Below are 25,221 nucleotides of genomic sequence, written 5' to 3'. Positions count from 1 at the left end.
GGCTTATTCATTTCAGAAGCCTGTACCTGGTCAGCATAGCTTTGTGAGGCAGTGTTGTACAGGGGTCAAAGGTGGGGCTCCAGAGCCTATCTACTTCTGTCTGAATACTAGTTCTTCTTCTGTGGGGCTACATAATAAAATCTACCTCATAGAGATTTCCTAAAGCCACAGTGGAAGTAAAAGGCTTCTCATTATGATTGAATCAGAAAAAAAAGTCAGAATACAAACACTTCTTAATTCTATAGACCACAACCTGCTTTCTTGCCCTTCATAAAGTTTTTCTAGTATATTTGCTTATAAATATTTATTATCTACAGTTATATATTTAACTGGAAAAAAGAGAAAAACGAACTGATCGTATGATTTACAATGAAAGTGAAACATGGTAGGTATATGTGTAACTGTGTGTCTATGAACAGAGAATCAACACAAAAAAAAAGATAAAAGAAAGAGGTAAAAACAAACAAACAAACAAACAAACTTGTTCCATGAATCTCTGTCTTTCTTTGAAGCCTACACTTGAAATACATAGATTAAAGGTAGTCATATTGGGTAAAAAGATTTTTAGCATGTAAGTGCTATGTTCACTTTACATTGACGAGAAGGAATCATAAAAAGGGTTTTGCTGCTTGGGGAAGAACATAATTAATTTTAGTCTTATTGGGACCTGGTTTCCACGTGCAGAATCAGCTCTTGTTTAATTCCATATATATCAACACAAAGAAAAGACTTTCCCAGCAAACTATCTGTACAAACAAAGGGAGACTGCATTCTTTCTGTGCAAGAATTTTTGTCCTAGTTGTTTCTGTTTAATTGATATGAATTAGACTATATATGTTCATTGCATTCAGAACACTGGAATAGGAAGAGTGACTGAAAACGGGGTGAAGAGATAAGGAAGGAGGAGGGTTGGGCAGTGGCTGAAAGAAAGGCACTGAGAGAGGAATAGGCCACCAGCGGTCCTGGAGAGAGCGAGCGAGCCCAGCCCCTCCACAGGCCCTGGGATTCTCCGGACGGGGAAATGCAGGGGGTCCGCAGCTCACAGGTTGATGCTAGCCATGGTCTTCTCCTTGGAGGGGGAGGGAGGCTCTGAATTCTCCCCCAATAGCCTCTTCTCAGACCCTTCCTCAACCTGAAAAGAAAAGGGAGAAAAAAAATCCCTTCTGGGAAAAAACTCCACCAGGAGGAGTTCGCTTCTAAAAACTTCAAAGTCAAGAAGAGGGAAAGGGGAGGGAAAAAGAAAAGGAGACAGAAAAGGAGGCACAAGCATAAAGGTGCAAAGGAAGGGCAGCTAGACAAATATCTAGGACAGAAAGGAGGAAGGTGACTGTGCCGGTTTGAATGTATTATGTCCCCCAAATGCCATTATCTTTGATGTAATCTTGTGTGGGCAGACATTATCAGTGTTGATTAGACTAATTCTTTGAGTGTTTCTTTGGAATGTGCCCCACCCAGCTGTGGGTGATGACTCTGATTGGATAATTGCCATGGAGGTGTTGCTCTGCCCATTCGGGGTGGGTCTAAGTTGATCAGTGGAACCATATAAATGAGCTGACATAGCAGAAGGAACTCAGTGCAGCTGTGAGTGATGTTTGAAGAGGAGCTACAGCGAAGAGGGACACTTTGAAGAATGCACTGGAACTGAGAGAGGAGCTTCAGCTTACAGAGACATTTTGGAGACGGCCTTTGAAAGCAGACTTTTGCTCTGGAGAAGCTAAGAGAGGACAAACGCCCCAAGAGCAACTGAGAGTGACATTTTGGAGAGAAGCTGAAGCTTAGAGAGGAATGTCCTGGGAGAAAGCCATTTTGAAACCAGAACTCTGGAGCAGACGCCAGCCACGAGCCTTCCCAGCTAACAGAGGTTTTCCGGACACCATTGGCCATCCTCCAGTGAAGGTACCCGATTGTTGATGTGTTACCTTGGACACTTTATGGCCTTAAGACTGTAACTGTGTAACCAAATAAACCCCCTTTTATAAAAGCCAATCCATCTCTGGTGTTTTGCATTCTGGCAGCATTAGCAAACTAGAACAGGGGGGTAATTAAAGGAGGGCAGAGGGAGACAGAGGGAGAATTGAAGTTAACCCAGGACACAGAGATGGGGTCAAATTCCCCATGCAGCGAAGGGGAGAGTTGAGTACTGGAAAGAAGCTGAGAGGAGAGCATGGCCTCTGATGAGCAGGGTTCTTGGCCCAGGGTCCCTCCCTCTTCCCAGAGCTTCAACAACCAGATCCACTCTTGTCCAGCAGGGCCTCCCTGACAACTCACCAGGGGCCGGGGGCTCTGGTTACACAATCTCCGAAGACCCACTCCCAGGGAAGCCAAGGACACAATAACCTGCAGGACACAGACAGCCAGGAGCAGAGCACGGATTGCTAGGAATAAGTTCTGGAGAAAAAAGAAGGAAAAAAGACACAGTAAGAAGTCTGCTCTTCCAATTCTGCTTTGACCACCACCTCGTCACCAAGCCAGACTATATTATCTAGTGATGGGAACAGCCACATCTCCCACCCCATTTGCCTGCCTGCAGTGTGACCTTGCCACTAGCTATCAAGAGGTGCAGTCTACTTGTCCACTCCCTTGAATCTGGATGGGTCCTGTAGCTGCTCTGACCAATATAATATGAGTGGAAATGGTGCTATGCCATTACAGGGGTAACTCTTCAATGGCCTGGCAGTTCCCTTTTCCTTCTTCTTGAAATGCTCTTAGGTGGGATGTTCCCCATTAGAATCTAGTTGCTAGGCTATGAGAAGCCCAAGGCACATGGAGAAGCCATTGTAGGCATCCTGGTGGACAGCCATTATGTTTTGGGGTGGTTTGTTATGCAGCATTAGATAACTGGAACACTGCCACACCAGAAAAGACAGAAGGGTGGCTCATGATCTCCTCTCCTAAATGTTTCTTCTTTGCTTCTCATCCCCTTTGACTCAGGGACTCTTCATGCCATGAGGGTCTGAGGAATTTCTTGAGCTTAAGTTAAAACCTCATGAACCAAAGATCTAGAATTAAGTCCAAGATCAAAGAGCCTACACCTCTGCCCTCTAGTGCCCCAAGGCCATGGGAACCAAGGGGCTGTGATGAGTTCCTGAAAGACTGGACTCTTCGTGCTCACCATCAGCATTTGCATGTAAGATCTGCACTGACTCTCCTTCCAGTCTGAGTTGTAACTGCTTCTACGCCTCCAACCGTACTCAATGGTTGTGGGAGATTGTGGGAGATCACACACAGTGTCAATGTAGAAGAAGCCATCAGTTTGCCAGGTTAAGCTATTCACACAGAGGACGACGGCAGCCAGTGCAGTGGCAATGCCAGCCAGCGTGAGCAGACCTGAGACACAGCCCTAGAAGGGAAAGAGGTTCAAGAAGCAGTTTCCCTCTATTGATGGCAGAGCCACAGGAGCCCAGCCTCAAACTTGTCTCTCCCTCCCCAGATCCTGTCCCAGGAAACTCTTCCCACCCCTCCAGGAAAAACTCCAAGATATTGAGGTTTGGGGGTAGAAGACAGAAAAATAGAAGCAGAAAGACTGAAACATAGAGGCAGGGAGATGGACAAGGTGGGGGTCAGAGTATGCCCAAAACTCACTGAAAATTTGCCCTGATACTTCTCATGGACAATGGCCCCAACTCCTGCCACAATAGCCTGGAAAGAGAAGACACTAGAAAAAGCACTCTTATTTATTCTCCCTCAAATGATCTCTCATCATCCTTCCCCCAGTCATTCCCAGAAAAGCCAGTGTGAAGCAGGATCCATGGGACAGGCAATGAAACCTAGTGTGTGGTCAGGACTCCCATCTACTCACTCTCTAAGGCAGTTTCTTCATGACAAAAGGCATTTGGACTCTAGGTCTTTGACTTCTTTCCCAAATCCCTGACCCTTATCTAAAGGAACTTTCTCCTTGCCCATAGTCTTTTGCCTCCCACAGAGCCTCTCTGCTCACAGGCCTTTTCTTACTCACCACAGTCCCTGCCCAGAAGGCACAGCCCGAGCCTCGCAGCTCAATATAGGGCCCAAAGTAGAGGAACACTCCAAGAGCACAGCTCACAATCCCCAGCAATAACTGGGTCACCTGCAAGACAAGAAGAAAAACCAGACCCCTTCCCAAGATCCCAATCACACCAGGATCGATGGCCCACTGCTACAAAGGTGGCTTTTCTCTCCTCATCTACCTTGATGCCTCCGCAGCTCTGGATTCTGAGAAGTTCTGTTCCCTTAACCCACCTGAAGCCACATGCTCCTGGTTCTCCCCTCATCCCTCCGATAAGCCTGGCTGTTTATTCTTCAGTACCTTTTCCTAACTACCACACTGTGTCATCCCACATGGTGATTCCCACATTTTTCCTCATTCTCTCTTAGGAATCCCACCATCCTGTTCAAACCTTCAGCCTGACCTCAGCTTCTGACCCCAACCTTTCTCTTGAGATCTAACACATAAATCTAAGGCCTTCTGTGGCAATCATAAAGAAAGATGCATCACTTAACTGAAAGGAAGTGAGGTTAGCTGAAAGCCTACAGTTTTTAGCTTCTTTGGGGTCCTCCTTGAATTTCAAGCTGAGGGCACACTTTTTGGGATGGCTCCCCTGTCAATGATTGGGCAACTTCCACCTAACATGGAACTCCTCTAATGGGTAATCTTTACTCTGGAGTTCCCCACTGGGCTGGCAGAGACCTTTCCTTGTCTGCCCTCCTGTCTGATGGCTCCTTCTGTCCAAACCCACTTCCTCTCTTTGGATTTCATAAGAGTTATACCCTAACAAACCTTTTGCACTCCTAACTCTGACTTAGCCTCTGCTTCCTGGAGAACCCAACTCTCAGCCTCCACCTGTAAGTCCTTCACCACCTGAAAATCCTGCCAGCATCTCAGATTCATCACATCCAAATGCCACATTCCGCCCCCATACTCCCAAAGTTTGACTTCCTTCGTCCCATTTCACTGGTCATCCAAGCTTCACACCTCAGTGTGTGCTTGGGCTCCTCTCTTCCTTCAGACCCCGAGTCATGGAGCTCCCACCCCACAAAAGATAGAGACTCCTTTCTTTCCTCATTGTTTCTGCTGTGACCACCAGGTACAGCCCCTCAATGCTTTTCCCTGTGCACCTCCTAGGTCTGAGGCAGCCTAAAGGCTAAGTTCCTGCTCAGAATCCAACCACCAGAAAGCTGATTCAGGACAGACTCCTCATCCTGTCCCTCAAGGTCCTCGACGAGAGGGCCCCTCTCTGCATTTTCAATCTAGCCAACCATGAGCCCCAGTCATGTTCTCCACATGCCAAGCTGGCTGGACTCTTTACCACTATAGACCTTGCCCTAAGCTTTATGTTCTTGCCATCCTCTTAACCCAGAATTCTTTTTCCTCAGTCTTCCACCTCTATCTGTCTGAATCTACTCCTTCTCCATTCAAGATCTGGCTCAGGAGATGCCAACTCCTGCCTGCTGAGGACTTCTCCTGGGCTTCCTTCTTCTCATGGCACCTGATTTTCCTTCACTTCCAGTCGTTTTCTGTAGTTGCCTGATCCCTTCTGAGAGATGGAGAGCAGGTGAAGGTTATACCCTAGGGATTCTCACCATTGTTCTCCCTGAAATGCCTAGGTATTGCCTTGCACGCTGCTGGCCCTTAGGCACATGGGTTCAATGAAAATGAATTAACAGCTCCAGAGGTTCTTCCACCCTTGCCCCACCTCTGGCTGGGATTGCCCCTTTGTAGCAAAGAAGAGGCGAACATTCCTTTTCATCCAAATCTCTGGTGGAACCTTGCATGGCTTTTCCTTTTCCCAACCACACAGCCTCACAAACGACATAGGCAGAAGGAGATCTAAAATATTCTTGGGTACAAAATTGGATATAAACAGTGAGCTCTCATATCCCTCCTCATGGAAGTTGAATCCACTTTCCTTTTCTGTATCCCATTGAAGGAGAGCCTCCATCCTTGTCACCTCGTGAACCCATCTCTCCAGCCACTCTTACCCCTAGTGCCAGCTGCTCGTGGCCAATCCTGGCTTTGGAAGGGGCAGTGTCCTGAGGGCGAGACAGAAGCTGCTTCAGGGAACCCCCAGCTTTTAGAAGTTGGGACAAAGCTGACTCCTGATGGATGTGGACATTGATGTGGGTGGGCTGGGAGAGTGCAGAGGCCACTTTGACTCCATTCACGGTCATCACGTTGTCAGTCATCCTGCCTGCCCAGGAGAAGAGACACAAGAGTAAGGTCTGGGACGAGGAGATGAAAGGTAAGGTAAAAAGGAGTCCATCACATGGATAAGGGGAGAAAAATCTGTCTCCTCCTCAAGATTCACAGGGTGCTCCCAGTGCATGGCCACAGTGACCTTAAGCTGGGATACAAATCAGAATCACCTCTGAAGTTTTTCACCTCATGCCTGCTTGGGCCTCCTCCCAAAATGATCTGATACATTTTGTCTAGGGTCTAAGGTGGGACAAAAAAAAGGAATTTTAATTATTTTAGTGACTTAGTTATATATATTTACACATAATACTTTCACACAGTTGCAAGATTCAAAAGATACCAAGAGAACTGCCCACCCATTCCGGGGCTGAAGGAACCTAGTGAGCTGGAGAAGCCCATCTCCCTAAATTACCAAGATTTTCAGAAACATCTGAAAAAATTTAATTTGGGAGGAAGAACCTAAGATGGCAGCTGGGTGAGATGGCAAAAAAACACCTCAATGAAAAATACTAGATAAAAGCTAGAAAGTGACCCAGAACACCAGTTCCAGCGATGCACCAGTTGGGCAAGGTCTGCTAAATCCACAGGGACAGGGCATTTGGTGAAACCAGGAGTCTGCATTCTGAAACGACAGGCTGGGAACACCCCTGCATGGCCCGGCAGGCCAGGGCTTCCCTGGAGGGCCGGCACGCACTTGTGACGTGGCACAACCTTCCCTCAGCAGAGGTCCTGGAAGATCATGGCTGAGAAGGGGGACCTGCTCAGAAATCCCAGGGACCCTATGCCAATACCAAGGACTTGTGGGTCAGCGGCAGAGACAATCTGTGGCAAGACTGAAATGAAGGCTTAGACTCTTGCAACAGCCTTAAATCTCCAGGAACACCTGAGAGGTTTGATTATTAAAGCTTCCCTGCCTCCCTAACCACCCAGACACATGCCCCACATTCAGGGCAGACAGCACCAACAACACACCCAAACTTAGTGCACCAGTTGAACTCCACAAGAATCAGATCCCCACACACTACAAAGACAAAGTTGGGGAGAACTGACTTGAGGGGAATAGGTGACTCACAGATGCCATCTGCTAGTTACTTAGAGAAAGTGTATGCCACCAAGCTGTAGAGCTGACAAATTAGAGATTGGTATTTTTTATATCCAGAAACAACCCTATCAAGTAAAGCAAATGCCAAGAGGCCAAAAACAACAGAAAATCTTAAAGCATTTGCTAAAACCAGATGATATGGAGAACCCAAACCCAAACACCCAAACCAAAAGATCAGAAGAGACACAGTACTTGGCGCAATTAATCAAAGAACTAAAGACAAACAACGAGAGCATGGCACAGGATGTAAAGGACATAAAGAAGACCTTAGAAGAGCATAAAAAAGAAATTGCAAGAGTAAATAAAAAATAGAGGATCTTACGGAAATAAGAGAAACTGTTGGCCAAATTAAAAAGATTCTGGATACTCATAATACAAGATTAGAGAAAGTTGAACAATGACTTAGCCTCCTTGAGGACCACAGAACAGAAAATGAAAGAACAAAAGAAAGAATGGGGGAAAAATCGAAAAAATCGAAATGGATCTCAGGGATATGATAGATAAAATAAAACATCCAAATTTAAGAATCATTGGTGTCCCAGAAGGGGAAGAGAAGGGTAAAGGTCTAGAAAGAATATTCAAAGAAATTGTTGGGGGAAAACTTCCCAAACCTTCTACACAATACAAATACACAAAGCATAAATGCCCAGCGAACTCCAAATAGAATAAATCCAAATAAACCCACTCCAAGACATATTCTGATAAGACTGTCAAATACTGAAGAGAAGGAGCAAGTTCTGAAAGCAGCAAGAGAAAAGCAATTCACCACATGCAAAGGAAACAACATAAGACTAAGTAGTGACTACTCAGCGGCCACCATGGAGGCGAGAAGGCAGTGGCATGACATATTTAAAATTCTGAGAGAGAAAAATTTCCAACCAAGAATACTTTATCCAGCACAACTCTCCTTCAGAATTTGAGAGAGAGCTTAAATTTTTCACAAACAAATGCTGAGAGATTTTGCTGATAAAAGACCTGCCCTACTTCAGATACTAAAGGGAGCCCTACTGACAGAGAAACAAAGAAAGGAGAGAGAGATATAGAGAAATTTAACAGAGATATACAGAACATTACATCCCAAATCACCAGGACACACATTCTTCTATAGCGATCATGGATCTTTCTCCACAATAGACCATAAGCTGGGACATAAAACAAGCCTCAATAAATTTTAACAATAATTGAATTTATTCAAAGTACATTTTCTGACCACAGTGGAATACAAATAGAAGTCAATAACCATCAGAGACTTAGAAAATTCACAAACACCTGGAGGGTAAAAATGAGGGGGAGATGAAAACATTCCCAGATAAGCAAAAGCTGAGGGACTTCATCACCAGTAGATCAGTCTTATAAGAAATGCTAAAGGGAATTGTGCAGGCTGAAAGGAAGGGACACTAAACAATTGACTGAAACCACATGAATAAATAAAGATTTCCAGTAAAGATCACATGGTAAATATAAATACCAATACTACTGTATTTTTGATTTGTAACTCCGCTATTTACTTCCTACAGGATCTAAAATACATAAACTGCAATGATAAATTAGTGGTTTTGGACTCAATGTAAAATATGTAATTTTTGACAAGAACTACATAAAGGTGAGGGAATGGAGGAGTATAGGAACATAGTTTACGTGTCCTATTGACGTTAAGTTGGTATTAAAGAAAAACAAGATTGTTATAGATTTAAGAGGTTAAATTTAAGCTCCATGGTAAACACAAAGAAAGTATCAGAGAATATGACCATAGAGATGAAGAGTATGGGTTACAAGAAGTGGGGGAAGGGGCAATGGGGAGTTAAGAAATGAGTGTAGGGTTTCTGTTTGGGGTGAAGGGAAATTTCTAGTAATGGATGGTGGGAAAGTGATAGCATTGCAACATTCTAAATGTGATTAATCCCACTAACAGAATGCTAGGGAGGGGTTGGAATGGGAAGATTTAGGCTGTATATATGCTTCCACAATTGAAAAAAAAAAAACAGTCTAAATAGATAATGACAATTAAATGCCAAGGATGATCCTGGATGAGATCTGAGGATGGAGGAGAGGAGGCTCAAAGGGACACAGCTGGGACAAAAGAAAGAAAAAAAAGGAAATCTAGGATGTAAGCTTTGTATCAGTGTTGAATTTTTTTAACTTCTTAGCTGCGCTTAATGGGATTGCATAAAAGAATGTTCTTGTTCATGGGAAATGTATATGTGAATTATATTGTTTGTTCAAGGATGTGTGCAGCTTGCTCTCATATGTTCAGAAGACAGAGCAATAGATGATGGATGATAGGGAGGGAGGGAGGGAAAGAAAGAAATGGTGGTGTGACAGGATGTTGAAGTTGGTGGATCGGGGTATCGGGGGAGGGGGATCGAGGGGTCAGGGTATGCTGGAGTTCTGTGCATGGGGTTTGTATTGTTTTTGCAACTGTTCCTGTAAGTTTGAATTTATTTCAAAATAAAATTTAAAAAAAAGATACCAAAGGGTATGCATTTAAAACCCTCATCTCTCATATTTTTCTCCCAGCCACATTGTTGTCTTCCAGATGAAAACAATCTCATCAGTTTCTTGTATGTCCTACCAAAGTTTTTTTTTCTTTTTGCATATAAAAGTCTGTAAAAATATGCTTTCTTCACACTTTTTTACCCCATATGTTTTGACCATAATCCTGTATCAGCCCACAGAAAGCTTACCCACTCTTTTGTATAACTGCATAGTATTCCATGGTATGAATGCAGCATAATTTACTTCTGAAGTCCCCTCTTGACAGGCCTTTATACCAAAATTGTTTTTTATTACAAACATTGTAGACTTGGTGCATAAACAATGGAAATGTACATTTGTAATTTCAGTGGACATTGCCAGTTACTCTCCATAAAGGTTGTAGCAGGAGCAAAATCTAGAAGTGTCTATTGCCCCTCACCATGGCCAACAGTGTGTTAACACACTTTTAAAAAATATTTTTTAATTTCACATGAGGAAAAATACCTTCTATTATAGTTTTAAATCACTTTAATGCAATAAAATATATTTCAAGGCATTTCGATAAATTACACATCAGTGTGACCACCACTACAGTCGAGATATAGAACATTTCTATGCTTCAAAACATTCCATCATGCTCCTTCCCAGCAAATCTTCCAACCACTGGTCCCAGGCAAGCACGGATCTGCTTTCTGTAACTATTCCAGTATAGTTTTAAGCCACAGCTCTCTTCATAGGAGTGAGGCTGATCATCTTTTGATAAGTTTAAAAGCCATTTTTATTTATTTCTTTTGTGAACTCTCCCATTCATATCTTATGCTCTTTTTGTTTTGTTTTGGTCTTTACAGGAGTACTTGGTGTATTAGAAAAATTAGAACTTCATCTGTAATATGGGTTCCAAACATTTCTTTACAATTTGTGATTTATTTTTTTACTTTGCTTATTATATTTTTATATAAACCCAAGTTTTCTATCTGTTTCTGGAAAGCTTCCTGGGTTTTAAATCATACTTAAAAAGGATTTCCCCATTTGAAGATTATAAAATAATTCTTCCATTTTTCCTTCTAAGTAGTTCATGCTTTCAGTTTCATATTTAAATGTTGATCCATCTGGAATTTATCTTCATGTAAGTTGGGAGACATGGACTTAAGTTTTATTTGCTTCAGATGTCTACCCTCTTGTTCCAACAGCATTTTTGGAATAAATCGTCTTTCTTCTACTGATTTAAAATGCTCCTCTCAGCAAAAAAAAAAAAAAAAAAAAAAAAGTTCCTATAGGAATTTGGGTCTATTCTAGTCTTCACATTCTGTCCCTTGGTATATATGATAAGCCATGCACCATTACCACAATTTTAATTAAATGAGCGTAGAGTTGAGCTATTTCATGAAACCCTCATGTTATTTTTTTTTCTTTCAGAATTGCCATGAAATTGTTGGTAGTTTACATCTCCATATACACTTTAGAATCAACTTGCTGAGATCCAAAAGAATCTTCCATAGGACAATTCCAATGGGCATCCCAGTTAATTATCACTGTTTAAGTTGAATATTGTTAATAAAAATTCTAATAACACCAGTAATAATAGGAATTCTAAAGTCTTTGTGTTTGTATTCTACTTACTTTTCAAAGCAGTTCCACACTTTCACCTACCTGACTGAGTTAGAAAGGATGGGTACTTGACAACTTCACAGATGATCAAGAGATTCAGACTTGTTCACAGACACACAAAAGGAAGTCCAGCTCCAGATTCAAGACAGATCTTCTGTTGAGGGCCCAGGAGTCAGCAGAAAGTTAGCGGCCCTGAGGGGTCCTTGGGCTCCAGCTCTCTCCAAGCCCCCTGGGGATCACCACTTTCTCCCACTGGGCTCCAACCCCCAGACAAGCCTCGCCCCCCGGCTCTCCCCCTTGTCTGGCCTCAGAGGCCTTGAGATTCCCTCCTCCCGCCCGCCATCCTGATGCAGGGTTGTGGGCTCTTCCTGCTGCCCTGGACAATTTTCCCCTACCAGTTCCTCCCCATGCCCCTGGACCTGGGGGAAAGAGTGCCCGCGTGCCCTGCTCGTCCCTGTGCCCCCAGCCCACAGTCACCCTACAATAGGGCTTCGCCCTCAAAGGACCCTCAAAGGATCTCTCAACACCAGATGGCCAGAGACTTTCCCCCATCCCCATCCAGAATTAAGGTGTGAGGCAGTGTTGAGGATGGAGAGACCGAGCCAGGCCAATTTGCCCAGGGACAGGCCCTCTCCTCCTTTCCAGCCAGCTTTCTGGGGTCACAGTCCTCCATCCAGTGGTCCCTCCCTCCCAACCAATTCCTATGGGAAACCAGGAATGGGGAAAGTGGACAGCCTGTGAGATCGGAGGGGGCTTTAAGGGACTGGTCTTGGAGATTCCCCAAGAGAGAGAGGTTCTCTGGCAAAGGGTCTGCTGGGAAAGGGGCCCACAGGGCCCTGGAGGGCCCCACCTCACCTGCTCTCCTCTGTGACCCTGCAGCAGAATGCGGCAAAGCAGATCCAGAGCTGGGAGGAGCCTGAGCTGGAGCTGAGGACCCCAGCTGGAGGGGAAGAACCTGGGGGAGAGCCAGAAAGGGAAGGTTGGAGGGAGGGGCGACTGGACTTCAGCACAACTTCCCGGCAGACATCTGAGGCTAAGGGGCCCTTCTGGGGATTTTCAGACTTGAGGAGATAATCAGTGTGACTGGAGAAGGCAGAAGGAACTTGGTGGGCACACACACACACACACACACACACACACACGCACGCACACACATCCATCCATTCAGGAAACATACACGCAGACCCGCACTCACCAGCATAGGCCCATACCCATTCAGAAATCCCTGGCCCAGTTGGTTTTGCTTTGTTTGTTTTGCTTTGCTTTGCTTTCATGGCATAGTCTACACATTATTCCTGCCCCCACCCCCATCCCCCAAAAGGGGGAAATAGCCCCATAGACTTCCCCAGAGTTCATCGGCTCCATCATCTCCTTCACTCTCCCTCACCTTCACTTCTGATTGAGCCACTAGTAGCTGGAAAACCCCAGAAGGGCCCCTTAGCCCCAGATGTCTGCCGGGAAGTTGCACTAAAATCCAGTGCCCCCTCCCTCCAACCTTCCCTTTCTGACTCTCCACCAAGATCTTCCCCCTCCCGCTGGGGTCGTCAGCACCAGCCCAGGCTCCTCCCAGCTCTGGTCTGCTTTGCCGCACTCTGCAGCCAAGTCCCAGAGGAGAGCAGGTGAGGCGGGGCCCTCCACGGCCCAGCGGGCCCCTTTCCCGGGAGACCCCTTTGCCACCAGACTCCCAACCCAAGGGATTCTCCGGGACCAGCCCTCCAAAGTCCCCACCCTGCCTCACAAGCCCTCTCCATCCCTCGGCTTCCCTCAGGACCTGGGAAGGGGAAAGACCCCTAGATAGGGCTGACCCCAGGAAGTTTAGCAGGAGAGGATGTGTGTCCCCCGATCATCTGGTCTTTCACCTCCGTCTCCACCCAGAACTCAGCCCTTCATTGCTGGACCTGGCCGTGGGGTGGGGGTGTTGGACAGACAGTTCAGTGCTGAGTAGGCCTTGGTGGAAAGGCAGGTATTTAGAGGCTGAATGAGGTGTGACCCCGGAACCCGGCCGTGATTTGGGGGTCCCCCTCCAGCCTGAAAGGGGAGACAGAGAAAAGGGCCCAGGCAGCCTGCCACGCTCCCATACAGGAGTCCGGCAGTAGAGGGCTGAGGAGGTGAGGACCACAGGGCACCTGCCGGATCCAGACCCCCGGGGCAGTGGGAGGGAGGTGAGTGGGAATGTCTGGGTGACGGGTACCCCGCAGCCCACGGCACAGCCAGGCTGCCGCTCAGTGACACCCTCGGGAGAAGGCGCGGGGTGGTGCTCTGTTGCTCTGTTCTGCGACCCTGGGTGGCCATCTGGGGCCTCGGAGCCTCCACTGCTCATCCCTGAGCAGACGCGGCGCCTGTCCTCCCGAACTCCAATGGAATCTTTGAAATAATAAAAATATTTTTCTGTCAACTTCTCCTCACCCGGGCTCCCTCCCTCGCTCGCAGGACGGATGGCCACGGACATGGGGCCCGCAGACGGAGGTGAGGCGGTCCCTGCGGCCCCCCAGCCCACCCACATCGATGTGCACATCCACCAGGAGTCTGTCCTGGCCAAGCTCCTGCTCAGCGGGTGCTCCCTGCTGCGGACCCGGGCCCGCCCCCGGGACGCCAGCTCCGAGGCCGCGGGTCGCCGGCTGCTGGCGGCGTCCTGGGTGAGTGTGGCTGCCCTCCACGGGGGGCAGGGGGGCGGGCGGGCATCCAGGTTCCCACGTCTCAGTCCGGGGAGGCCCCCTCTTCCGGCTGGCCACGCACTCTCTGCCGCTCTCTGAGAGGGAACTGAACTAGCTTTTCCTTCTTACTAGAAATCAAGTTTTGGGGTGCTTTGTTTCTGTTGCCCGACCCCCACCCCACCCCACCCACACACCTCTTTTCTTTCTTTCTTTTTTTTTTTTTCTCTCACTTACTGGTCTTTCAATAAAAGCTGCGGCTAAGGTAAGCTGCAGTCTAAAGGGATATGAAACAGCCATTGACCTTTTCTTGTTTTTTCTTTATACCACTGACCTTTTAAAGTCTCAGCTGGTAGCCCCCTGCATCCTCTTCCCTTAACCAGGTCCCCAGGGTGGGCTGGCTGCGCGCTCTCTCTTTCTCTGTCACTCTCACTCTCGCCTTCTCTCTCTCTATTGGTTTTAACCATTACTGCTTGGCTGGAGTAGTCAACACCTCAAAGGTGCTCTGAGATATGGGGCAGAAGGCTCATCCTGGGCCCCAGTGATCTGGAGTTAGGTTCCTTGTCTTTCAGGTGGTGCAGATCGTGCTGGGGGTCCTGAGCGGGGTCCTGGGAGGATTCCTGTACCTCTTCCCCTACTCCTACCTGCTTGCCTCAGGAGCTGCCATCTGGACGGGGGCTGTGGTGAGTGCGACAGCAAGGATGGTTGACTGGGGCCCTCCTCTCTAGGCAGCTGTCACCTCATTATTCTCTTCATCACCATCACCATCACCATTGCACCACAGGATGTTAGAAATCAAAAAGACCCGAAATTATCTGGGCCCGGTCCTGTTTCTACAGATGAGTACATGCCTGAGAGAAGTGAAGTGTTAGGTCCAAAGTCACACAGGCATTTCTGATTCCCTGGCCATTGCCTCTCTCCATCTTCCACAGCAAATATCAGTTGAGGATATGGGGACCTGGCCCCTGCCATGCAGAAGTCTGCTGCGAGGCGGTGGGGGCAGGACACGTCAGGACTCTATGCTTGGCAGGGAAGCACCTGCTCCTCTTCTTTGTCTCGCATTGTCCTGTGCAGGTCCTGCAGGCAGTGGGAATTCAGTGGGTGTCATGTAACAATTGTGATAACTGTGACACCAGAGTGTGCACAGTCTGCAATAGGAGCTTTGTGGGCTGATCTCATGGTAGGACTGAGGAATCCTTAGACACACCTGCACTCTTAGATCAGCAGAGCACAAGTATGCATTGAGAGACAGGCAAAATGTAATTATGCTTATCCATCCAGTGGCAGAAACCACTCAGGATTGGTTATAGAACAGTCACACAGCATTTGCATCCCTCTGTCCACGGGGAGGGACTGGCCCCTGTTCTTGAATTGGGCACTGCCAGGACAGTGCTGATGCAGCACAGAGCCTGATGCATTCCAGACTGTACTGCAAGCTTCTTCAACAACCCACAACACAGTTCCTCATGGATGTATTTGACCTCATTGCACCCTGCAAATCCCACCCTTCTTGGAACTTTCGTGAAGCACCTGGTGATGCTTAGAAAGAAAGGTTTTGGAGAAGGGGATGTTCAAGCTTGACCTTGACCACAAGCACTTTTAGATTCCCCCAAAACAGAAGGACCTGCAGCCTCAGGAGTTTTAGCCAAGCCTCAACACCCTCATCAATGATCTTACTACACAGACAATAAAGCTTAGCTCCAAACCTTGAGCAAACCTAGAGGGTGCTGGGGGAGGGCCTGCAGGACGGTCAGCTGTCTTGGCAGAAGTCACAGTGACAGAGGGAAAAAGTAGGTGACTGAGGGGAATTGCTTTCCTATGCTAACCCTGCTCCTGGTTTGATTTCTCCCCAGGCTGTGCTGGCTGGAGTAGTTGCCTTCACTCATGAGAAACGGGGTGGCATGTGCTGGGTGAGTCCAGGGAAGGGCAGGGGCTGGAACCAAGCTGGAGGCTGCCCCAAGCCTCCTGCCTGCACCAGCTCCCTGGACTTTAGCCCTCTTTTCCCCAGGCTGGGCTCCAGGAGAGACTGGACCCACCAGGGTTTCCTCTGCCTCCTCTCTCCACCAGGGCTTACTGAGGACGCTGCTTGCCCTGGCAGCTTTCTCCACGGCTGTTGCTGCTATTACAATTTGGGCTGATTGGTACCACGGATACCCTTTCTATAATGAAGACTATGTCTGTGGCAGCTCCTCGGAGGGCTGGCCCACCCTACCCCCTAGCACTAAGAGTCCAGAAGAAGTCAGAAGGCTAAGCCTTTGTCTCTCCTACATAGACATGCTGCGGGTAAGTGACCAAGGAGAAGAGGCAGCAGCAGGTGGCGGGAAGTACACCAGACCTGTGGACTCCCCAAGCATGGCTCTTTTCTGAGCTCCCCCAGAAGCTACAGGCTTGGGGATGAAGGGTGGAGAGTGACTTCATGTCAGTGAGGAGCAGAAAGACACAGCAGGGATGGTGACAGTCCCTCTGGTGCCTATGAATTTGGTCCTCTGTTCCCAGACCTTGTACAAAGGACTTTGGGCCTTGCTTTTGAGTGTCTGGATTGTGCTGCTTGTGGCATCTCTAGTCCCCCTGGGTCTGTACTGCTGGAGAATCCTCCTACCTAAGAAGGTAAGTCCCTAAACTGTGCGTCTGCACGTTCTAGGGGTGGCAAGGCTTTCCAGAGGAGACAGGAATAGAAGGTTTGGGGATACAAAAAGGGCCCATTACAGGGAGTCCTGAGTGGCATTGTGCCACTCTTTCTATAGCAGTGGTGGCCCAGCCAGAGAGACCCTGTCCCAGACTTAGTGGTCCCAAGACCAAAGAACCCAGGAAGCCAGGGGAGTCCACATCCATGATAGGCCTTTGGGGCTCTTGGCATCAGGTACCATGAGGTTGATGGTGGGATGTGACTGGCTCCAGAACTAGACTGCCCTGGTGGAGAGAAATTCTCCTTTCTCTCCCCATCAGGGCTGTCTCACTCCACCTCTCCCTCAGGAAAAGGACAGGAAGGAACTGCTGGAAGTGGAATCAAGCCCTGCCTCTTTCTGAGTACTCCTGCCTGGAGCTCCTGCTGGACTGTGAAGGCCTGCATCTGGTTCTTGGAAGAAGAATTAGACAGGAAAAGAGACTCTCCAAGAACCCCAGATGTTCTCCCCACAATCATATCCACTGCCTTGCATTCCCCAATCAACCTAGTGGCTCTTGCCCATTTATTACTCACCTTCACCATCCTGCCCTGCTTTGTGTCCCCTCTTCAGCAGTAATTTGATAATAAAATCTTGTTGTATTGCTCCCAGCTTCTTGCTTGGTTATTACAGAGGATTTCCCTTGGCTGAAAGAAGCAGTGGAGAATGAGCCAACAGCAAACCTAAGATGTGCCTCCCATGGCTCCCCAACCTCTCTTGGTCTAGGGTTGCTGGCCCTTCTTTGAGGATGGTCCTGGGGCTATAGGTCAAAGTGCCTGGGTACCAGGGATAAAGGAGCTAGACTCGGAGCCCCACTTCCTGCCTTGCAGATCTAAGAGGGAGAATGCTTGACAATTTGAGAATTAGATTTCTTTATTTGGATTGTTTGGAGATATTAAAAAATAGGTAACATAGCACCAAGATGCAATCATTTTAGAAAACGTTTTTTCAAAGATAGGACATCTAACAGTAGGTGAGATACAAACGCTGAATAATTGTCCCATGAAAAAATTCCCCCAAATACTTGATAACATATGGATTCTATTCATAGTTAAAATGTGAGGAAAGAGAAATCCTCAAAGGCCATCATGGAAGTAGGAGCAGGAATTCAGAGATGAGTCTTGAAACAAGGATCTGCCTCTTTCAGGGTCCCACAACCACTCACACACTTGGAGCCTTATTAGAACAAGTGACAGGACTCAGTGTAGAGTTGTACCCAGAGCTAAGTTTTAACACAGCAAAAGAATACACAGCAGAGATTGTGGGGAAACGGTGGAGTAGGAAGGTCCGGGAATCAGTCTTTCTACCAAAACAACTATTGAACTGGCAGGAGCATTCTGAAGCAACGATATTTAAACCCCCAGGTCTTGTGGAACACTGTGCAGCACCCAAGAAGGAGCTGGGGGAAGAGGCTCATAAATTGCAATAAGTGCCTGCGAGCTTCACCCTGCATGCAGCGGCTGCCATTCCCCTTCCCCTAGCCTCGAGGTGGGCAACAGTGGGCACTGGAGCTCTGGACCTGGTGCAGCTCGCTGGTGCGAGGGAGGAACAACAAGACCTAGTCCTCCAAACTCCAGAACTGTGTGGTCTGATCCCAGATTGCTGTTTTTTTTTGTTTCTGTTTTTTTTTTTAAATTCAATTTTATTGAGATATATCCACATACCATACAATCATCCAAAGTGTATGATCAATTGTTCACACTACCATCATATAATTGTGCAGTCATCACCCCAATCTATTTTTTGAACATTTTCCTTGTACCAGAAAAAGTGAAAATAAGAATAAAAAAATAGAAGTAAAAGGAACACCCAAATCATCCCCCCCATCCCACCCTATTTTTCATTTAGTTTTTTGTCCCCATTTTTCTACTCATGCATCCACACACTGGACAAAGGGAATGTGATCCACAAGGCTTTCACAATCACGCTGTCACCCCTTGTAAGCTACATTGCTATACAATCATCTTCAAGAGTCAAGGTTACTGTGTTGCAGTTTGATAGTTTCAGGTATTTACTTCTAGCTATTCCAATGCATTAAAACCTAAAAAGGGTTATCTATATAGTGCATAAGAATGCCCACAAGAGTGACCTCTCGACTCCATTTGGAATCTCTCAGCCACTGAAACTTGATTTTGTTTCATTTCACATCCCCCTTTCGGTCAGGAAGATGTTCTCAATCCCATGATGTCGGGGTCCAGATTCATCCTCGGGAGTCATATCCCAGGTTTCCAGGGAGATTTACACCCCTGGGTGTCAGATCCCACCTAGTGAGGAGGGCAGTGAGTTCACCTGCCCAGTTGGCTTAGCTAGAGAGAGAGGGCCACATCTGAGCAACAAAGAGGTACTCAGGGGGAGACTCTTAGGCACAATTATAAGCAGGTTTAGCCTCTCCTTTGTAGTAATGAACTTCCTAAGGACAAGTCCCGTGATAGAGGGTTTGGCACATCAAACAGCCAGTCCTCAGTGTTTTTGAGAACATCAGCAACAATCCAGGTGAGGAAGCCCAACACCTCTGCATTTTCCCCCAGCTCCTCAGGAGGGCCCTGCATTTATATACTTTGGAATGTGTCTCTGTTTCACACTAACCTATGTGTACTTACCAGGTCTCACTTCTATTAAAAGTTCCATGTAATAATGGTATTTGAACAAACTGTACAAGTTAAATTGTTTAGAAAATATAAATCTTGCACCAACTAAACATTTCAACCCTTGGTCTCCCATGATATTTGAAGTTTTAAAACACAGTCAGTATTGTCCTTTACCCTTTGGCCTGATTTGCCCTAGTCCTAACCACATCTGCTTCATTCATATCAGTAGTTGAAGTCTGGAATCTCTTTCAGCTTTTTTAACAGTTGCTATATGCTCTAATACTGACATTCAAATCTGCCGAGTTCTAGCTCTGAGTTTCAGGTGTCACACAGATACCCAAAGTTCCAGGGATCAATCAGGTTACACATAAAGGGATCAGCATCTTGGAATCTGGAGATAGCCATTACAATTCAGGAATAGATGTGACTGCTGTAAGAGCTCACAATCTAGGGACTGTTACAATAAGCATTCCCCTAATAAGCTGTGCTCTAAGGTTCAATTCTGAGTTTACACATTGTAGTTAGTCCACATTGATGAGGCATTGTAGTAGTTGCCTTTGTTTCTGGCATAGTGCCTTCAAAATACTGTCTACAGGTTCCATTCACATCATTAGGTGTCTCACAGCTTCACTCCTTCTCGCAGTTGCTCAATATTCCATTGTAAGCACACACAACAGTTCACCATTCTGTTCCTTACTCGATGTCCCTTAGGCCACCTCTACCCATTGCCAATCATGCATACTGTCTCCATAAACACCAATGTGCAAATGTCCATTCATGCTCCTGCTCTCAGTTCCTCCAAGTAAATGCCCCCTAATGAGGCTGCAGGACCTCATTAGCTTCGAGTGGAACCACCCCACTGTCCTCCAGAAAGGCTACACCATTCTGCCTCCTAACCAACAGTAAATACGTACATCCCTCTCTCCAAGTTTTCACCAGGACTTTTATCCCTGTTTATATTTTTCCATACAATTTTATACAGCTATATTCACATACCATATAATTAGCCACAGTATACAATCAGTTGTTCATGGTATCATCATAGAGCTGTGCATTTATCACCATAGTCAGCACTTGAACCTATTGATTACTATGAAAAGAAAAGCTTTTTTTTTTTAACAAATAATAAAAAGATAATAAAAATAAAAATAAAATATCATACATTCCAATATAGTAGTAGAGTCAGACAACACCACCATTACCAAGAGTCCAATATCCCACCCTTATATACCCCTCTCATACACATTTAACTTTGGTATATTGTCTTTGCTACATTTAATGGAAGCATCTTACAATGTTACTATTGACCATAGACTTCATTTTGTTTTGATTATATTTGTTCCCCAATACCATCCCCTTTCCAACACTCTGCATGGTTGACATTCATTTGTTCTCCCACATGCAAGAGCAGTTTCATATTTGTACATTTAGTCACAATCCTTGACCACTCCAGTTTTTGCTAAGTTAAACAGTCCCAGTCTTTATCTTCTATATTTACCTCAGGTGTCATACATTTCCCTAGCCCACCGCTTTCAGCTTTACTCACAGACATCTTTGTTCAGTGTAGTTACAATATTGTGCTACTGTCACACAGTATTATGCTATCTATTTCTGGATCTATACAATCAATCCTGTTGAACATTCTGTAGTCCTTCAGCATCAAATGCCTGATTTCTACCCTCTTTCTAGCTCCTGGTAGCCTGTGTTATCATCTTTTAACTCTCAAAGTTTGCTCATTAATGCTAGCTTATATTAGTGAGACCATACAGTATTTGTTCCTTTGTTTCTGGCTAACTTTATTCAACATAATGTCCTCAAGGTTCATCCACATTATTATATGCTCCGTGTCTTTCTTCTGTCTTACAGCTGTGTAATATTCCATTGTGTGTAAATATCACAGTTTGTTTATCCACTCCTCCGTTGATGGACATTTGGGTTGTTTCTATCTCTTGGCAATTGTGAATAATGTCGCAATAAACATTGATTTACAAATGTCCGTTTGTGCCTTAACTTTCAGTTCCTCTGACTATATACCCAGCAATGGAATAGCTGGGTCATATGGTAAATCTATACTTAGCTTCCTGAGGAACCACCACACTGTCTTGCACCATTCTACATTCCCACCAACAATGAATAAGTGTGCCTCTTTCTTCACATCCTTTGCAGCACTTGTAATTTTCCGTTTTTTGGAAAATGGCCATTCTGGTAGGTGTGAGATGAGATATCATTGTGGTTTTGATTTGCATTTCCCTAATAGCTAGTGAAGTTGAGCATTTTTTCACGTGTTTTTGAGCCATATTGTATTTCCTCTTCAGAAAAGTGTCTGTTTATGTCTTTTGCCCATTTTTAAAATTGGGTTGTTTTTCTTTCTGTTGTTGAGTTGTAGGATTGCTTTATATATTTGGGATATTAAACCCTTATCTCATATGTGGTTTCCAATTATTGTCCACATTGTGTAGGCTGCCTTTTTACCTTTCTGACAAAGTCCTTTGATGTACAAAAGTATTTAATTTTGAGGAGATCCCATTTGTCTATTTGTTCTTTGGTTGTTTGTGCTTTGGGTGTAAGGTCTAGGAAACCACCTTCAATCACAAGATCTTTAAGAAATTGCCCTACGTTTTCTTCTAAGAGTCTTATGGTCTTAGTGGTAATGTTTAGGTCTTTGATCCTTTTCAAGCTAATTTTTATATAAGATGTGAGATGGGGTCCTCTTTCATTCTTTTGGAAATGGATATCAGTACTCAAAACACCATTTATTGAAGAGGCTGCTGTGTCTCAGTTGCTTTGGCTTGACTGTCTTATCAAAGATCAATTGTCCATAGATGCGAGAGTCTATTTCTGAACACTCAATTCAATCCATTGGTTGGTGTTTCTATCCTTATGCCAGTACCATGCTGTTTTGAGCACCATAGCTTTGCAATATGCTTCAGAGTCAGGTAGTGTGAGACCTCTCACTTTGTTCCTCTTCATCAAGATATTTTTGGCTATTTGGGGCACCTTGCCCTTCCAAATAAATTTGGTTATTGGTTTTTCTGTTTCTGCAAAGTAAGTTGTTGGGATTTTAATTGATATTACATTGAATCTATGAATCAGTTTAGGTGGAATTGACATCTTAATTATATTTAGTCTTCCAATCATGAACATGGTATGTTCTTCCAATTTTTTTAGGTCTTGTTCAATTTCTTTTAGCAGTTTCTTGTAGTTTTCTTTGTATAGATCTTTTGTGGCCTTCGTTAAGTTTATCCCTAAATACTTGATTCTTTTGGTTGCTATTGTAAATGGAATTTTTTTTATTTCTTCCTCTTGTTGCACATTCCTTGTGTATAAGACCACTACAGATTTTTGTATGTTGATCTTGTAGCCTGCCACTTTGCTGTATTCACTGATTAGTTCTAATAGTTTTGCTGTAGATTTTTCTGGATTTTCTACATATAGAATCATGTCATCTGCAAACAGTGAAAGTTTTACTTCTTCCTCTCCAATTTGGATGCCTTTTATTTCTTTTTCTTGCCTAATTGCTCTAGCTAGAACTTCCAGCACAATGTTGAATAACGCTGGTGACAATAGGCATCCCTGTCTTGTTCCTGATTTTAGAGGGAAAGCTTTCAGTCTCTCCTCATTGAGTACAATGTTAGCTGTGGGTTTTTCCAATATTGCCTTTATCATATTGAGAAAGTTCCCTTCTATTCATATACTTTGAAGTGTTTTCATCAAGAAAGGATGTTGAATTTTGTCAAATGCTTTTTCTGCAATCAATTGAGATGATCATGTGGTTCTTCTGCTTTGATTTATTGATGTGGTGTATTACATTAACGGATTTTCTTGTGTTGAACCAGCCTTGCATACCTGGAATAAACCCATCTGGCCATGGTTTATAATTCTTTTAATGTACTGCTGGATTTGATTTGTGAGTATTTTGTTGAGAATTTTTGCATCTATATTCATTTAAGAGATTGTTCTATAATTTTCTTTTTTTGTAGTATCTTTGTCTAATTTTGATATTAGAGTGTTGTTGGCTTCATAGAATGAGTTAGGTAGCTTTCTCTCTTCTTCAATTTTTTGAAGAGTTTGAGCAGGATTGATACTAATTCTTTCTTGAATGCTTGGTAGCATTCACATGTGAAGCCATCTGGTCTTGGGCTTTTCTTTTTTGGGAGCTTTTTGATGACTGACTCAATCTCTTTACTTGTGATTGTTTTATTGAGGTCATCCATTTCTTCTCGAGTCAATGTTGATTGTTTATGCTTTTCTAGGCAGTTCCATTTCATCTAAGTTGTCTAGTTTATTAGCATATAGTTGCTCTTAGTATCCTCTCATTATCTCCTTTATTTCTGCAGACTCAGTATTTATGTTTCCTTTCCTGTTTCTGACTGCATTTATGTGCATCTGTTCCCTCTCTCTCTCTCTCTCTCTCTCTCTCTCTCTCTCTTTCTCTCTCTCTCTCTCTTCCTCCCTCCCTCCCTCCCTCCCTCTTTTGTTAGCTTAGCTAGGGGTCCATCAATTTTGTTGATTTTCTAAAAAAACAACTTATGTTTTTTTGTGGATTCTCTCTATTGTTTTCCTGTTCTCAATTTCATTTATTTCTGCTCTAATCTTTGCTATTTCTTTCCTTCTGTTTGCTTTGGGGTTAGTTTCCTGTTCTTTCTCTAGTCCTACCAGGTGAACAGTTAATTCCTCAATTTTTGCTCTCTCTTCTCTTTTAATATAGGTGTTTAGGGCAATAAATTTCCCTCTCAGCACTGCCTTTGCTGTATACCATAAGTTTTGATATGTTGTGTTTTCAGTGTTATTTGCCTCGAGGTATTTACTAAATTCTCTTGTAATTTCTTCCTTTACCCACTGGTTTTCTAACAGTGTGTTTGTTAGCCTCTATGTATTTGTGAATTTTACAATCTTCTGTCTGTTATTTATTTCCAACTTCATTCCATTATGGTCTGAGAAAGTGTTTTTAATAATATCAATATTTTTTAATTTGTTGAGACTTGCTTTGTGACCCAACATGTGGTCTATACTAGAGAATGTTCCATAAGCCCTTGAGAAAAATGTGTATCCTGCTGTTGTGGTGTGTAGTGTTCTATAAATGTCTGCCAAGTCTAGATCACTTATCGTACAATTCAACATCTCCATTTCCTTATTGATCATCTGTCTAGATGTTCTATCCATTGATGAGAGAGGTGCATTGAAGTCTCCAACTATTATTGTAGAGGTATCTACTTCTGCTTTCAGTGTTCTCAGTTTGCCTCATGAATTTTTGGGGCACTCTGGCTTAGTGCATAAATATTTATGATTGTTATGTTTTATTGATGAATTGACCCTTTTATTAATATATAGTGTCCTTCTTTGTCTCTTTAATTGTTCTACTTTTGAAGTCTAATTTGTCTGATATTAATATAGCTACTCCCACTTTTCTCTGGTTGCTGTTTGCATTAAATATCTTTTTCCAGACTTTCACTTTCAGCTGATTTTTTTTCCTTGTGTCTAAAGTGAGTTTCTTGTAGACGGCATATAGATAGGCCCAGTTTTTTAATCCATTCTGCCTGTCTGTGCCTTTTTATTGGGGATTTTAATTCATTAACATTTAGTGTTATTAGTGTAAGGGCAGTACTACCATTTTGACTTCTGGATTTTATAGGTAATGTCTTATTTTTTCCTCTCTCTCCTTTTACCCTTCCTGATAATCTTCATTTCTACACTCTTCTCCAAACATCTCTTTCCTGTCTTTTCCTATCAGCCTATAGTACTCTTTTTAGTATTTCCTGTAGTGCTGGTCTCTTATTCACAAACTCTCCCAGTGTATTTTTGTCTGAAAATATTTTAATCTTCCCCTCATTTTTGAAAGACAGTTTTGCTGGATATGGAATTCTTGGTTGACTGTTCTTCTCTTTCAGTATCTTAAATATATCATACCACTGTCTTCTTGTCTCCATGGTTTCTGTGGAGAAATCTGTACATAGCCTTAGTG

General features: G+C 44.5%; 2 protein-coding genes across 4 annotated transcripts; one reads left to right on the top strand and one right to left on the bottom strand.

Annotated features, from left to right (window-relative positions):
- Positions 1-481: 481 nt before the first annotated feature.
- TMEM176B (transmembrane protein 176B) lies at positions 482-12,331 on the bottom strand. The gene is made up of 8 exons (XM_037835832.1): positions 12,213-12,331; positions 11,400-11,511; positions 5,959-6,167; positions 3,956-4,066; positions 3,583-3,639; positions 3,113-3,340; positions 2,269-2,388; positions 482-1,132 (listed from the first exon to the last, which is right to left on the bottom strand). The coding sequence occupies exons 3-8, from the start codon at positions 6,160-6,162 to the stop codon at positions 1,040-1,042; spliced, it is 813 nt and encodes a 270-aa protein (XP_037691760.1). The 5' UTR covers positions 6,163-6,167; positions 11,400-11,511; positions 12,213-12,331; the 3' UTR covers positions 482-1,039.
- A 490-nt stretch (positions 12,332-12,821) lies between these two features.
- TMEM176A (transmembrane protein 176A) lies at positions 12,822-17,282 on the top strand. 3 transcript variants are annotated; one of them, XM_037835833.1, is made up of 7 exons: positions 12,822-12,976; positions 13,788-13,993; positions 14,581-14,691; positions 15,862-15,918; positions 16,076-16,291; positions 16,505-16,615; positions 16,955-17,282. In XM_037835833.1, exons 2-7 carry the CDS (start codon positions 13,793-13,795, stop codon positions 17,033-17,035), a joined length of 777 nt encoding a protein of 258 aa, XP_037691761.1. In that variant the 5' UTR covers positions 12,822-12,976; positions 13,788-13,792; the 3' UTR covers positions 17,036-17,282. The 3 variants fall into 3 exon arrangements, with proteins under 3 accessions (XP_037691761.1, XP_037691763.1, XP_037691762.1); XM_037835835.1 differs by having other exon boundaries at positions 12,823-12,976; positions 16,982-17,282; XM_037835834.1 differs by lacking the exon at positions 12,822-12,976 and adding an exon at positions 13,379-13,519.
- The last annotated feature ends 7,939 nt before the right edge of the window (positions 17,283-25,221 follow it).

The sequence above is a fragment of the Choloepus didactylus genome, chromosome 5 (genome assembly GCF_015220235.1).
Source record: "Choloepus didactylus isolate mChoDid1 chromosome 5, mChoDid1.pri, whole genome shotgun sequence".
In the NCBI taxonomy this organism is placed as follows: domain Eukaryota; kingdom Metazoa; phylum Chordata; class Mammalia; order Pilosa; family Megalonychidae; genus Choloepus; species Choloepus didactylus.
The sequence above is the reverse complement of the archived record's forward strand: the minus strand, read 5'-3'. Positions and strand labels throughout refer to the sequence as shown.